The sequence below is a fragment of the Nerophis lumbriciformis genome, linkage group LG20 (genome assembly GCF_033978685.3).
Source record: "Nerophis lumbriciformis linkage group LG20, RoL_Nlum_v2.1, whole genome shotgun sequence".
NCBI lineage: Eukaryota > Metazoa > Chordata > Actinopteri > Syngnathiformes > Syngnathidae > Nerophis > Nerophis lumbriciformis.
In genome coordinates, this window is record NC_084567.2 from 9718789 (window position 1) to 9734880 (window position 16092).

At 34.3% G+C, this 16092-nt stretch overlaps 1 protein-coding gene across 1 annotated transcript in view; it reads left to right on the top strand.

Annotated features, from left to right (window-relative positions):
• Positions 1–16092, top strand: part of slc4a4a (solute carrier family 4 member 4a) — a 187917-nt gene that overhangs the window by 112133 nt on the left and 59692 nt on the right. The window contains exons 8-11 of the mRNA XM_061980408.1: positions 83–159; positions 7717–7874; positions 15330–15417; positions 15847–16001. Coding sequence (XP_061836392.1) covers positions 83–159; positions 7717–7874; positions 15330–15417; positions 15847–16001 — 478 coding nt within the window. The remainder of the gene's footprint in view (positions 1–82; positions 160–7716; positions 7875–15329; positions 15418–15846; positions 16002–16092) is intronic.

Genomic DNA, 16092 nt, shown 5'->3' on the forward strand with positions numbered 1-16092 from the left:
GGTGTTTCTCTCCCATCCTCCCTCTGTCCTGGTGGAGGTTCTCCAAAGGCCTTCTCCTCAAGGTTGTTGTGCTTTTGAACAGGCAGCCCCTCCCCCACCCACCGCAACCTGACCTCCAGCAGCCTCAACGACATTTCTGACAAGCCGGAGAAAGACCAGGTGAGTGCCGCCGCCTGTCAATCAAATTCATGTTGCACAGATTGAAAGGGGGAGGGGGATCGTTAGGCGGTTTTGTATTAAAAGAATGCAAACCCCAAACATTTATTTATATTGTGGAGACAAAAATGTACTCATATTTCCTATTAAAAGAATAATATTTCTCAGAAATTAGTTGGTTATTTTTCTGAAAAAATAAAAATAAAAATGCAAATCTTTCAAAATATTTTGTGTATTTTCAAGAAAAAGAGGTGTACTTAAAGGGAAAAAAAATCCGTACAATAGTCTTATACTTTAAAAAAAATGGTACTGTATATTTTCTGATACATATTTTTGTTTTTGAACAAAGTAGCGAAAGTTAGATTTTTACAGTATAGAAAAAGTCTAATATTTACCAGTAAACAGTCTCATATTTTCTAGAAATTGTTTTTTTTTTTTCAGAATTTTTTTTTTGTTCTGGAGATTTTCGAGTAAAAAGGTTGTACTTTACAAAAATGTTGTGCAATTTCAGGAAAACGGCTGCATAATATAAAAAAAGTCATATATTTTACAGTAAGTGTCAATTTTTTTTTTTTTTAGGAAGTAGTTGGTTATTTTTCTGAAAAAAATGCAAATCTTTCAAAATATTTTGTGTATTTTCAAGAAAAAGAGGTGTACTTAAAGGAAAAAAAAAATCCGTACAATAGTCTTATACTTTAAAAAAAATGGTACTGTATATTTTCTGATACATACTTTTGTTTTTGAACAAAGTAGCGAAAGTTAGATTTTTACAGTATAGAAAAAGTCTAATATTTACCAGTAACAGTCTCATATTTTCTAGAAATTATTTTTCTTTTCAGAATTTTTTTTTTTTATTCTGGAGATTATCGAGTAAAAAGGTTGTACTTTACAAAAATGTTGTGCAACTTCAGGAAAACTGCTGCATAATATAAAAAAGTCATATATTTTACAGTAAGTGTCATTTTTTTTTTTTAGGAAGTAGTTGGTTATTTTTCTGAAAAAAATGCAAATCTTTCAAAATATATTGTGTATTTTCAAGAAAAAGAGGTGTACTTAAAGGGAAAAAAAATCCGTACAATAGTCTTATACTTTAAAAAAAATGATACTGTATATTTTCTGATACATATTTTTGTTTTTGAACAAAGTAGCGAAAGTTAGATTTTTACAGTATAGAAAAAGTCTAATATTTACCAGTAAACAGTCTCATATTTTCTAGAAATTGTTTTTTTTTTTTCAGAATTTTTTTTTTGTTCTGGAGATTTTCGAGTAAAAAGGTTGTACTTTACAAAAATGTTGTGCAATTTCAGGAAAACGGCTGCATAATATAAAAAAAGTCATATATTTTACAGTAAGTGTCAATTTTTTTTTTTTTTAGGAAGTAGTTGGTTATTTTTCTGAAAAAAATGCAAATCTTTCAAAATATTTTGTGTATTTTCAAGAAAAAGAGGTGTACTTAAAGGAAAAAAAAAATCCGTACAATAGTCTTATACTTAAAAAAAAATGTTACTGTATATTTTTTGATACAGATTTTTGTTTTTGAACAAAGTAGCGAAAGTTAGATTTTTACAGTATAGAAAAAGTCAAATATTTACCAGTAGAAGTCTCACAATTTTTTAGAAATTATTTGTTTCTTTTCAGAATATTTTTTTTTTATTCTGGAGATTTTCGAGTAAAAAGGTTGTACTTTACAAAAATGTTGTGCAATTTCAGGAAAACGGCTGCATAATATAAAAAAAGTCATATATTTTACAGTAAGTGTCAATTTTTTATTTTTTTTTAGGAAGTAGTTGGTTATTTTTCTGAAAAAAATGCAAATCTTTCAAAATATTTTGTGTATTTTCAAGAAAAAGAGGTGTACTTAAAGGAAAAAAAAAATCCGTACAATAGTCTTATACTTAAAAAAAAATGGTACTGTATATTTTCTGATACAGATTTTTGTTTTTGAACAAAGTAGCAAAAGTTAGATTTTTACAGTATAGAAAAAGTCAAATATTTACCAGTAAAAGTCTCATATTTTTTTGAAATTATTTGTTTCTTTTCAGAATTTTTTTTTTTTTATTCTGGAGATTTTCAAGTAAAAAGGTTGTACTTTACAAAAATGTTGTGCAACTTCAGGAAAACGGCTGCATAATATAAAAAAAGTCATATATTTTACAGTAAGTGTCCTATTTTTTTTTTTTTTTAATTAGTTGGTTATTTTTCTGAAAAAAAAAAAAGCAAATCTTTTAAAATATTTTGTGTATTTTCAAGAAAAAGAGCTGTACTTAAAGAAAAAAAAAATCAGTACAATAGTCTTATACTTTCTAAAGAAATGGTACTGTATATTTCTTTTATACAGATTTTTTTTCAGAACAAAGTAGCAAAAGTTACATTTTTCCATTATACAAAAAGTCACATATTTAACAGTCTCATATTTTCTAGAAATTATGTGTTTCTTTTTCAGAATATTTTTGTTTGATTCTGGAAATTTTGGGAGGGGGGTTTATTTTCGAGTAAAAAGGTTGTACTTTACAAAAACGTTGTGCAATTTCAGGAAAATTTCTGCATAGTATCAAAAAAGTCATATATTTTAAAGTAAGTGTCCTATTTTATTTTTTATTTTTTAGAAAGTAGTTGGTTATTTTTCTGAAAAAAATGCAAATCTTTTAAAATATTTTGTTTATTTTCAAGAAAAAGAGGTGTACTTAAAGAAAAAAAAAATCAGTACAATAGTCTTATACTTTCTAAAAAAAATGGTAGTGTACATTTTCTGATACAGATTTTTTTTTAAACAAAGTAGTGAGAGTTAGATTTTTCAGTGTAGAAAAAATCATATATTTACCAGTAACAGTCTCATATTTTCTAGAAACTATTTGTTTCTTTTTCAGATATATTTTTTTTTAATTCTAAAGATTTTTGGGATTTTTATTTTCGAGTAAAAAGGTTGCACTTTACAAAAACGTGAAATTTCATGAAAACTGCTGCATAATATCAAAACAGTCATATATTTTACAGTCAGTGTCCTATTTTTTTTTTCTTTTTTTAGAAATTACTCCGTTATTTTTCTGGAAATTTTTTTTTGCAAATCTTTCAAAATATTTTGTTTATTTTTTAGAAAAAGAGTTGTACATAAAAATAATCAATCCATTGAGGAAAAAAAGATACAGAAAAATGACTTTATTGTATTTAGAAAAAAGGAGCACATATTTATATTATATTTTTTAGAAAAGTGGTACTGTATTTTTTATGACAAAAACAAATTCTAAAAAAGAAACATAAGTTACATTCATACAGTATAGAAAAAGTAACATATCTACCAGTAACAGTCCCATATTTTCTAAAAATGATTTGTTTCTTTTTCAGAATTCTTTTTTATTATTATTGAGATTTTGGGGGGATTTATTTTCGATAACAAAGGTTGTATTTTACAAAAACGTTGTGCAATTTCAGGAAAACTGCTGCATAATATCAAAAAAGTCATATATATATATATATATATATATATATATATATATATATATATATATATATATATATATATATATATATATATATATATATATATATATATATATTTTAGAAATATATATATATATATATATATATATATATATATATTTCTAATATATATATATATATATATATATATATATATATATATATATATTAGAAATTAGTTGGTTATTTTTCTGGGAAAAAAATGCAAATCTTTTAAAATATGTTGTTTATTTCAAAGAAAAAGGGCTGTACTTAAAGAAAAAAAATCAGTACAATAGTCTTATACTTTCTAAAAAAAAAAGGTACTGTATATTTTCTGATACAGATTTTTTTTTTTTTTAACAAAGTAGTGAAAGTGACATTTTTACAGTACAGAAAAAGTCAAATATTTACCAGTAACAGTCTCATATTTTCTAGAGCTAATTTGTTTCTTTTTCAGAATTTTATTTCTTTAATTCTGGAGATTTTGGGGGTTTATTTTCGAGTAAAAAGGTTGTACTTTACATAAACGTTGTGCAATTTCAGGAAAACTGCTGCATAATAATTAGTTTTTGTATTTTTCTGGGGGAAAAAAATTGCAAATCTTTTGAAATATTTTGTTTATTTTCTAGAAAGAGTTATACTAAAAAAAAAATCATTCCATTGAAAAAAAAATATACAGAAAAACAATTTTATTGTATTTAAAAAAAAAGGAGCACATATTTTTCAGTAAAATAGTCGTATGTTTTTTAGAAAAGTGGTACTTTATTTTTTCTAACAAAAAATTCTAAGAAAAGTAGCATATGTAACATTTTTACAGTATATAAAAAGTCATATATTTATCAGTAACAGTCTCACATTTTCTAGAAATTATTTGTTTATTTTTCAGAATTTTTTTTTTTTAATTCTGAAGATTTTTGGGAGGTTTATTTTTGGGTACAAAGGTTGTACTTTACAACACAATTTCAGGAAAACTGCTGCATGATATCAAAAAAGGCATATATTTTACAATAAGTGTCCTATTTTTACCATTTTTTATTTATTTTTAGAAATTAGTCATTTATTTTTCTGGAGAAAACAAATTGCAAATCTTTTAAAATATTTTGTTTATTTTCTAGAAAAAGAGCTATACTTAAAAAAAATCATTCCATTGGAAAAAAAAAGTACAGAAAAACTGTTTCATTGTATTTAGAAAAAAGGAGCACATATTTTTCAGTAAAATAGTCTTACATTTTTAGAAAAATTGTACTGTATTTTTTCTAACAAAAAAAAAAAAAAAAGTAGCATAAATTCATACAGTATAGAAAAAGTCAGATATCTACCAGGCTTCTTTACAAAAATGTTGTGCTATTTGAGGAAAACAGTTGCATAATACTCAGATAAACCACTCCACATATTTCTGTTGTCTATTTTCTGACAAAAACTGAACATTTTTGAGAAAAAAAAAAAGTTGTGCAATTCTAGTTAAACTGTTGCATGTTATCAAACAAAGTTGTATATTTTACAGTGAGAGTGTCACATTGTTCTAGAAATGTGTGTATTTTCCAGAAAAATAATTATATTTATGTTTTTAACCCATTAAAAAAAAAGTCATACAACTCCAAGAAAGCAGTTGTAAATTATCAACAAAAGTTGGATTTTTGTTCATTCAAACAGTTTTATATTTTCTAGAAATTATCTGTATATTTTCCAGACATTTTTTTTTTAATTTTTTCTTTAAGTATACAGTACATTGGAGAATTTTTTTTTTTCTTTCTAGAAAAGTTTAATATTTTTCGGAAAAGATCAAATTTTCTACCTGAAAAATAGATATATAAACAAACTTGCAAATAGCAGAAATGAAGTGGCGGCATAAAAAAACCCCATCAAACATTGTGCCGTGTGATCAAAGTACTTCCGATCCAGTAAAGAAACGTTTCAGGAGCGCGGGTCAAAGGTCACGCGGGTGTTACCTCTCAACTCAATCATTTACAGGCCAACCTTTTGGCAAGAACTCTGATTAAATCTGTTTGAGCAAAGTCACGGACGGTTATTATTGCATATTATTATAATAAACTACAGTAGTCTGATGCAATGTGAAGCCGAGCACTTATTATGAAGCCTGTTACAAACTATTATGTTTTTTTAAAAATGTCAAAATAATCATCGAACAATAACTGCCATTCATCCTTTATATTGGATGGAAATGTCATAAAGTGTAATCGATTTGTGACCCAAATACGTCACTAATCATCATTTATAGCATACCTTTATATCTATGAAGTCTTAATGATAAATGGTTGCTACTATAATAAATAAGACACAACATAAGCAGCAAAGGCACAACAACATTGTTTGCAAAGACTTTCTGTAATGCAAGAAATAATATTATTATTTCATTTTATCTGAATTATTACGTATTTGCCAACAAAACGATGGCCAATGTACAATAAAAAAAATCAAAAAAATCATAAATATTAATTTTTGTATTGTTTTAATTATGGTAAATATTCATGCGTTTGTAAATTTGACAAGAAATAATAATATTCTGTTATTCTGTCCTAACCAAGTATAGTTATGTTTAAAATTGCTTGGATTTGTTTTAGTTAAGTATAATTTTTTTTTAAGTATTTGTCATTAAAACGTCACTTTTACAAAAAAATGACGTAGTAGTGTGTATCGGTTTTTTAATTTAGTATCATTCTGTCTTTTGTTCCCCTCAAAAAATAGTTGCCATTAAACAAGGGATTTCATATAAAATTATTTTTTTAATTAATTTGAATTAAGTATCATTATGTCTTTGTCCCTTTCAAAAATAAATAGTGTCTGTTATACAAATAATATTAATATAAATATAAATAATTTTTTCATTTGTTTAAATGAACTATCATTGTGTCTTTTGTCCTTCTAAAAAATTATATAGTGGCCAATATACAAGTAATATTAATATAAATAATTATTTAATTTAATTTAAATATGGTATCATTGTGTCTTTTGTCCCTCAAAAAATATATATGGTGGCCCTTATGCAAGTGATATTAATATAAATAATTATTTAATTTTAATTAAGTATCAATATGTTTTTTGTCACCCCCCTAAAAAAATGAAATAGTGTCCATTATACAAGTGAAATTAAAACACTGTAGATAATTATTTAGATTAATTTAAATTAAGTATAACTTTGCTTTTGTCCCCGTCCCAAAAAAGCAAGTGGCTGTTGTACATGCAATATTAATATAAATAAATATTTTATTTTATTTAACGTTAATATGATTATTTATGTTGTCCCCCCCCCCCCCCAAAAAAAAAGTTACACAAGTGATGTTAGAATCAATGTTTTTTTAATTTAATTTAGATTAAATATCACTTTGCATTTGTCCCTCTCCCAAAAAAATAAATAGTGGCCATAATACAGGTAATAATAACATAAATAATCATCTAATTAAGTATCATAATGTGTGTGTGTTTGTGTCCACCCCCACAAAAGTAAATAGTGGCCGTTATATGTGTAATATTAAATCAACTAACTATTTAATTTGATTTAAATTTAAATGTGTCTTTTGTCCACCTCCCCCACCCCAAAAAAATACAAAATAAAATAGTAGCCAGTATTGAGGTGCATGTCTTTGGAGGTGGGAGCCCGGGATCAAACCCAGGACCTTCGTATTGCGAGGCACACGCACTAACCTCTGTTACACCGGGCTGCCCATATAAAATACCATTGCATGTTTATATTTTTACACAATTTCCACAAGTTCCTGTGCTCAACATGTTCCTATGTTACCATGAAAAGGAAAGAAATCTATAAATAGGAAATATATCATATACAATACCTTAGTTAAATAATAATAAAGACATATAAAGGGGTACAAAAAAAAAAAGACCCAAGCATTGAATAATTTTGAATTGATCATAAATAATACCTTGTTAGATAACAATGAATCAAGCATGGTACTGTTTCCTACTCAGTTATTCAATCAATCAATCAAAGTTTACTTATATAGGGGTTGTTATTTAATGTAATGGGGTGTTACCATTGAGTGGTCAATTGTACGGAATATGTACTGCACTGTGCAATCTACTAATAACAGTTTTAATCAATCAATCAATCCTCCTCCCTTCCAGCTGAGGAACAAGTTCATGAAGAAGTTGCCCAGAGATGCCGAGGCCTCCAACGTGCTGGTGGGCGAGGTGGACTTCCTGGACGCGCCCTTTGTGGCCTTCGTGCGTCTGCAGCAGGCCGTCATGCTCGGAGCCCTGACCGAGGTTCCTGTTCCCACGAGGTGCTCTCACTCATCAATACATAAAAACATTTAAAATGGACAAAAGGAGGCTTTTAGGAGAGTTGAAGTGTGCATGATGTGCAGCCTTGCTGGTAATATATGTCTGCCTTTTAAATGTTAGACAAGGTTAGATAAGTTTTGCAAAAAATGTACAAAACAAAAAAACAGTAATGGTAAATAAAAACAGAATACAATGATTTGCAAATCCTTTTCAACTTATATTTAATTGAATAGACTGCAAACACAAGATACTTAATGTTCTAATTGAGAAACCTTTTTTTTTGCAAATAATCATTAACTAAGCAACACATTGCAAAAAAGTTGTCACAGGGGCATTTTTTACCACTGTGTTACATGGCCTTTCCTTTTAACAACACTCAGTGGCCTAGTGTTTAGAGTGTGCGCCCTGAGATGGGTAGGTTGTGACTTCAAACCATCCATCCATCCATCCATTTTCTACCGCTTATTCCCTTTGGGGTCGCGGGGGGCGCTGGAGCCTATCTCAGCTACAATCGGGCGGAAGGCGGGGTACACCCTGGACAAGTCGCCACCTCATCGCAGGGCCAACACAGACAACATTCACACTCACATCCACACACTAGGGCCAATTTAGTCAAACCAAAGACTATAAAAATGGGAGCCATTACCTCCCTGCATGGCACTCAGCATCAAGGGTTGGAATTGGGGGTTAAATCACCAAAAATAATTCCCGGGCGCGGCCACCGCTGCTGCTCACTGCTCCCCTCACCTCCCAGGGGGTGATCAAGGGTGATGGGTCAAATGCAGAGCGCCATACCTAGTGTGTGTGAGACAATCATTGGTACTTTAACTTTGAACTTTAACAACACTCAGTAGAGGTTTGGGAACTGAGGAGACCAATTTTTGGAGCTTTTCAGGAGGAATTCTGTCCCATTCTTGTGAATTGAAGTGAATTATATTTATATAGCGCTTTTCTCTAGTGACTCAAAGCGCTTTTACATAGTGAAACCCAATATCTAAGTTACATTTAAACCAGTGTGGGTGGCGCTGGGAGCAGGTGGGTAAAGTGTCTTGCCCAAGGACACAGCGGAAGTGACTAGGATGGCGGAAGCGGGGATCGAACCCGGAACCCTCAAATTGCTGGCACGGCCACTCTACCAACCGAGCTATACCACCCCTGATTGATTGATGTACAGCTTAAGTTGTTCAACAGTCCCTGTTGTGGTATTTTAGGCTTCATATTGCGCCACACATTTTCAATGGGAGACAGGTCTGGACTACAGGCAGGCACTCTTTTACTATGAAGCCACTCTGTTGTAACATGTGACTTGGCATTGTCTTGCTGAAATAAGCAGGGGCGTCCATGATAACGTTGCTTGGATGGCAATATATGTTGCTCCAAAACCTGTATGTACCTTTCAGCATTAATGGCGCCTTCACAGATGTGTAAGTTACCCATGCCTTGGGCACTAATACACCCCCATACCATCACAGATGCTGGCTTTTCAACTTTGCGCCTAGAACTATCCGGATAGTTCTTTTCCTCTTTGTTCCGGAGGACACGACGTCCACAGTTTCCATAAACAATTTGAAATGTGGACTCGTCAGACCACAGAACACTTTTCCATTTTGCATCAGTCCATCTTAGATGAGCTCGGGCCCAGCGAAGCCGGCGGCGTTTCTGGGTGTTGTTGATATATGGCTTTCGCTTTGCATAGTAGAGTTTTAACTTGCACTTACAGATGTAGCGGCAAACTGTAGTTACTGACAGTGGTTTTCTGAAGTGTTCCTGAGCCCATGTGGTGATATCCTTTACACACTGATGTCGCTTTTTGATGCAGTACCGCCTGAGGGATCGAAGGTCCGTAAAATCATCGCTTACGTGCAGTGATGACTGTCCAAATTTTCCCAGATTACCATGAACTCTAGGTTTTCCTGGAAAATCTTCCCTTTTTTCGTCGGCCTTCTTCTCCCTCAGTTTTCATCCGATAACAACCGTTCAAGCATCAACATGTTCGGCTCAACCCGGGACAACACATTGAACATTATTTTTCTTCTAAAATCTCCCATATTACCAGTAATTCCTGGTAATGAATGGACCATTTTATCAAACTCGTATAATTCCCATATTTCTCACCCGATTCAAACCATTCCACCATCTACACTCTCCACTCACCCTGGACATTCAAGCCAAAGTGGTTCCGGGTCCCAAGTTTTCCCTGATTACCAGAAATTACCAGGAAATGTTCCCCCATTGAAAATGAATAGGCACATTTTATCCGATCAGAACCGTTTAAAGATTGTTTTAGTCCTGGTTTTATTTATGCTCTGAACGGGCTAGTAAAAAACTCAGGATCGGAACCATTCAAGTTTCAACATGTTTGGCTCAACCCGAGACACCGTTGCTCTTATTGGTTTGTCTTCCCAAATATCCCAGATTACCAAGAATTCCAGGTTTTCCTGGAAATTCTTCCCTTTTTTGACGGCCTTCTTCTCCCTCAGTTTTCATCCGATAACAACCGTTCAAGCATCAACATGTTCGGCTCAACCCGGGACAACACATTGAACATTATTTTCCTTCCCAAATTTCCCATATTACCAGTAATTCCTGGTAATGAACGGACCATTTTATCAAACTCGTACAATTCCCATACTTCTCACCCGATTCAAACCATTCCACCATCTACACACTCCACTCACCCTGGACATTCAAGCCAAAGTGGTTACGGGTTCCAAATTTTCCCTGATTACCAGGAATTACCAGGAATTTTTCCCCATTGAAAATGAATGGGCAAATTGTATCCGATCGAAACCATTAAAGGTTGTTTTAGTCCTGGTTTTATTTATGCTCTGAACGGGCTGGTAAAAAACTCCCAATCGGAACCATTCAAGTATTAAAACGTTCGGCTTGGCCGGGACACCGTTGCTCACATTGGTTTGTCTTCCCAAATATCCCAGATTACCAGGAATTCAATGATTTCCTGGAAATTCTTCCCTTTTTTGACGGCCTTCTTCTCCTTCAGTTTTCATCCGATCACAACCGTTCAAGTTCAAGTATCAACATGTTCGGCTCAACCCAGACAACGCATTACACATTTGTTTTCTTCCCAGATTACCAGTAATTTCTGGTAAAGAATGGGCCATTTTACCAAACTTGTACAATTGCCATATTTCTCACCCGATTCAAACAATTCCACCATCTACACACTCCACTCACCCTGGACATTCAAGCCAAAGTGGTTCCGGGTTCCCAATTTTCCCAGATTACCATGAATTCCAGGTTTTCCTGGAAATTCTTCCCTTTTTTTGACGGCCTTCTTCTCCCTCAGTTTTTATCCGATCACAACCGTTCAAGCATCAACATGTTCGGCTCAACCCGCAACAACACATTGAACATTTTTTGTCTTCTCAAATCTCCCAGATTACCAGTAATTCCTGGTAATGAACGGACCATTTTATCAAACTTGTACAGTTCCCATATTTCTTACCCGATTCAAACCATTCCACCATCTACACACTCCACTCACCCTGGACATTCAAGCCAAGGTGGTTCCGGGTTCCAAATTGTCCCTGATTACCAGGAATTACCAGGAACTTTTTCCCATTGAAATTAAATGGGCACATTTTATCCGATCAGAACCGTTTAAGATTGTTTTACTCCTGGTTTTATTTATGCTCTGAACGGGCTGGTAAACAACTCCGGATCGGACCCATTCAAGTGTCAACATGTTCGGCTCAACCCGGGACACCATTGCTCTTATTGGTTTGTCTTCCCAAATATCCCAGATTACCAGTAATTCCTGGTAAGGAATGGACCGTTTTATCAAACTTGTACAATTCCCATTTTACTCACCCGATTCAAACCATTCCACCATCTACACACTCCACTCACTCTGGACATTCAAGCCAAAGTGGTTCTGGGTTCCAAATTTTCCCTGATTACCAGGAATTACCAGGAATTTTTCCCCATTGAAAATGAATGGGCAAATTGTATCCGATCGAAACCGTTAAAGATTGTTTTAGTCCTGGTTTTATTTATGCTCTGAACGGGCTGGTAAAAAACTCCCGATCGGAACCATTCAAGTATTAAAACGTTCGGCTTGACAGGGACACCGTTGCTCACATTGGTTTGTTTTCCCAAATATCCCAGATTACCAGGAATTCAATGATTTCCTGGAAATTCTTCCCTTTTTTGATGGCCTTCTTCTCCTTCATTTTTCATCCGATCACAACCGTTCAAGTTCAAGTATCAACATGTTCGGCTCAACCCAGACAACATATTGAACATTTGTTTTCTTCTCAGATTACCAGTAATTCCTGGTAAAGAATGGGCCATTTTACCAAACTTGTACAATTGCCATATTTCTCACCCGATTCAAACCATTCCACCATCTACACACTCCACTCACCCTGGACATTCAAGCCAAAGTGGTTGTGGGTTCCCAATTTTACCAGATTACCATGAATTCCAGGTTTTCCTGGAAATTCTTCCCTTCTTTGACGGCTTTCTTCTCCCTCAGTTTTCATCCGATAACAATTGTTCAACCATCAACATGTTTGGCTCAACCCGGGACAACACATTGAACATTATTTTTCTTCCAAAATCTCCCAGATTACCAGTAATTCCTTTCAATGAACGGACCATTTTATCAAACTTGTACAATTCCCATATTTCTTACCCGATTCAAACCATTCCACCATCTACACACTCCACTCACCTTGGACATTCAAGCCAAGGTGGTTCCAGGTTCCAAATTTTCCCAGATTACCAGGAATTACCAGGAATTTTTTCCCATTGAAATTAAATGGGCACATTTTATCCGATCAGAACCGTTTAAGATTGTTTTAGTCCTGGTTTTATCTATGCTCTGAACGGGCTGGTACACAACTCCGGATCGGACCCATTCAAGTGTCAACATGTTCGGCTCAACCCGGGACACCATTGCTCTTATTGGTTTGTCTTCCCAAATATCCCAGATTACCAGTATTTCCTGGCAATGAACGGACCATTTTATCAAACTTGTACAATTCCCATATTTCTTACCCGATTCAAACCATTCCACCATCTACACACTCCACTCACCCTGGACATTCAAGCCAAGGTGGTTACGGGTTCAAAATTTTCCCTGATTACCAGGAATTACCAGGAATTTTTCCCCATTGAAAATGAATGGGCAAATTGTATCCGATCGAAACCGTTAAGGATTGTTTTAGTCCTGGTTTTATTTATGCTCTGAACGGGCTGGTAAAAAACTCCCGATCGGAACCATTCAAGTATTAAAACGTTCGGCTTGGCCGGGACACCGTTGCTCACATTGATTTGTCTTCCCAAATATCCCAGATTACCAGGAATTCAATTTTTGACGGCCTTTTTCTCCTTCATTTTTCATCCGATCACAACCGTTCAAGTTCAAGTATCAACATGTTCGGCTCAACCCAGACAACACATTGAACATTTGTTTTCTTCCCAGATTACCAGTAATTCCTGGTAAAGAATGGGTCATTTTACCAAACTTGTACAATTGCCATATTTCTCACACGATTCAAACCATTCCACCATCTACACACTCCACTCACCCCGGACATTCAAGCTAAGGTGGTTCAGGGTTCCAAATTGTCCCTGATTACCAGGAATTACCAGGAACTGTTTCCCATTGAAAATAAATGGGCACATTTTATCCAATCAGAACCGTTTAACCGTTTTAGTCCTGGTTTTATTTATGCTCTGAACGGGCTGGTAAACAACTCCGGATCGGACCCATTCAAGTGTCAACATGTTCGGCTCAACCCGGGAAACCGTTGCTCTTATTGGTTTGTCTTCCCAAATCTCCCAGATTACCAGTAATTCCTGGTAATGAATGGACCGTTTTATCAAACTTGTACAATTCTCATTTTACTCACCCGATTCAAACCATTCCACCATCTACACACTCCACTCACCCTGGACATTCAAGCCAAAGTGGTTCCGGGTTCCAAATTTTCCCAGATTACCATGAATTCCAGGTTTTCCTGGAAATTCTTCCCTTTTTTGACGGCCTTCTTCTCCCTCAGTTTTTATCCGATCACAACCGTTCAAGCATCAACATGTTTGGCTCAACCCGCGACAACACATTGAACATTTTTTGTCTTCTCAAATCTCCCAGATTACCAGTAATTCCTGGTAATGAACGGACCATTTTATCAAACTTGTACAGTTCCCATATTTCTTACCCGATTCAAACTATTCCACCATCTACACACTCCACTCACCCTGGACATTCAAGCCAAGGTGGTTCCGGGTTCCAAATCTTCCCTGATTACCAGGAATTAACAGGAACTTTTTCCCATTGAAATTAAATGGGCACATTTTATCCGATCAGAACCGTTTAAGATTGTTTTAGTCCTGGTTTTATTTATGCTCTGAACGGGCTTGTAAACAACTCCGGATCGGACCCATTCAAGTGTCAACATGTTTGGCTCAACCCGGGACACCGTTGCTCTTATTGGTTTGTCTTCCCAAATATCCCAGATTACCAGTATTTCCTGGCAATGAACGGACCATTTTATCAAACTTGTACAATTCCCATATTTCTTACCCGATTCAAACAATTCTACCATCTACACACTCCACTCACCCTGGACATTCAAGCCAAGGTGGTTCCGGGTTCCAAATTGCCCCTGATTACCAGGAATTAACAGGAACTTTTTCCCATTGAAATTAAATAGGCACATTTTATCCGATCGGAACCGTTTAAAGTTGTTTTAGTCCTGGTTTTTATTTATGCTCTGCTCTGATTACATAAAATAAAATAAAATAAAATAAAAAAACGTTAAATTAAATAAAATTTAATAAAATAAAAAAAATAAAAAAAAATTAAATAATAATTAAATAATATGCAATAAAATAAAACTATAATAAAAGACAATCCAACAAAATATACATACATTTTTGCTGGAATAAAATGCTGTTCAACGCATATTATGTATAAATATAACAGCACCAATATAATGGCAGTGTATCTAACGCAGAGACGCGTGTGTGTGTTGTAGGTTTAAAAGTGTGTGGTTATGTTTCATGTTTGCTTTGTGTCATAACATCCCAGTCGAGGAATGTCTTTAAAAGTGCACATGCACACACAAACACACACACACACGCATGATGTGTGTGTGTGTGTGTGTGTGCACATTTGCGAATAACACAGCTGCTTTCACTTGAGTGCAAGTAAAAGTGGCTGTGGTGATTATTACGTTGTGTGCTCTTAAAGGGCCATTGCACGTTCTTTTGTTATTGTGTTGCTGGACAACATTTCAATGAAGTACGTACATTAATAATTACATATAATCGTATATTTGATTCATACACACACAAAGAATGCAGACTGAAGCCACAATCAACACTTTCTGTATGTTGTTATGCATGCTTTTGAACAATTTCCCTTGTGGATCATTAAAGTTTGTCCAAGTTTGTTTACATTGTTGTTGTTATTCCAATTGCAGATTTTTATTTGTCCTGCTGGGGCCCAAAGGTAAAGCCAAGTCGTACCACGAGATCGGACGAGCCATCGCTACGCTCATGTCGGACGAGGTGAATAAAGGCAACAAATGAAGCGACACGCTTTGATTATCGTCGGTTATTTACGCGAAGAAGCGGGTGATGATTGGAAAGAGCAAATGTGAAAAGTTCAATTTTTAATTTGGAATGATTTATTTAGAGGTCATTTATTGCACAACACAGCAGCAACAGAACTAATGTTGCTACACTTGTGGTTCTAGCAAACTGCTCAGTCAGCATTATTACGCAGCTGAGAAGCATCATTTTAAAGCGCATGCAGAGCTACTTAAATGGCAGGCACTGTTTTCTGGTGGAGTTCATTAAAAATAAAAAAAAATAAAAAAATAAAAACATCAGGAGGTTGCCTACAGCCACAGCTGTAAATATCAGTATAGACCCTGGTGGTTATTTGCATTTACTGTACGTATATTATATAATACGCTGCCCTCCATCCTCCTCCAGGTCTTCCACGACATCGCCTACAAGGCCAAGGGTCGCCAGGACCTGCTGGCCGGCATCGACGAGTTCTTGGACGAGGTGATCGTGCTCCCCCCCGGCGAGTGGGACCCCGCCATCAGGATAGAGCCTCCCAAGTCGCTGCCGTCCTCTGACAAAAGGTCAGTCAATCACGGGGTGGGGCGATACGGCCTCAAATCGTACAAACCCCAAAACCGGTGAAGTTGGCACGTTGTGTAAATTGTAAATAAA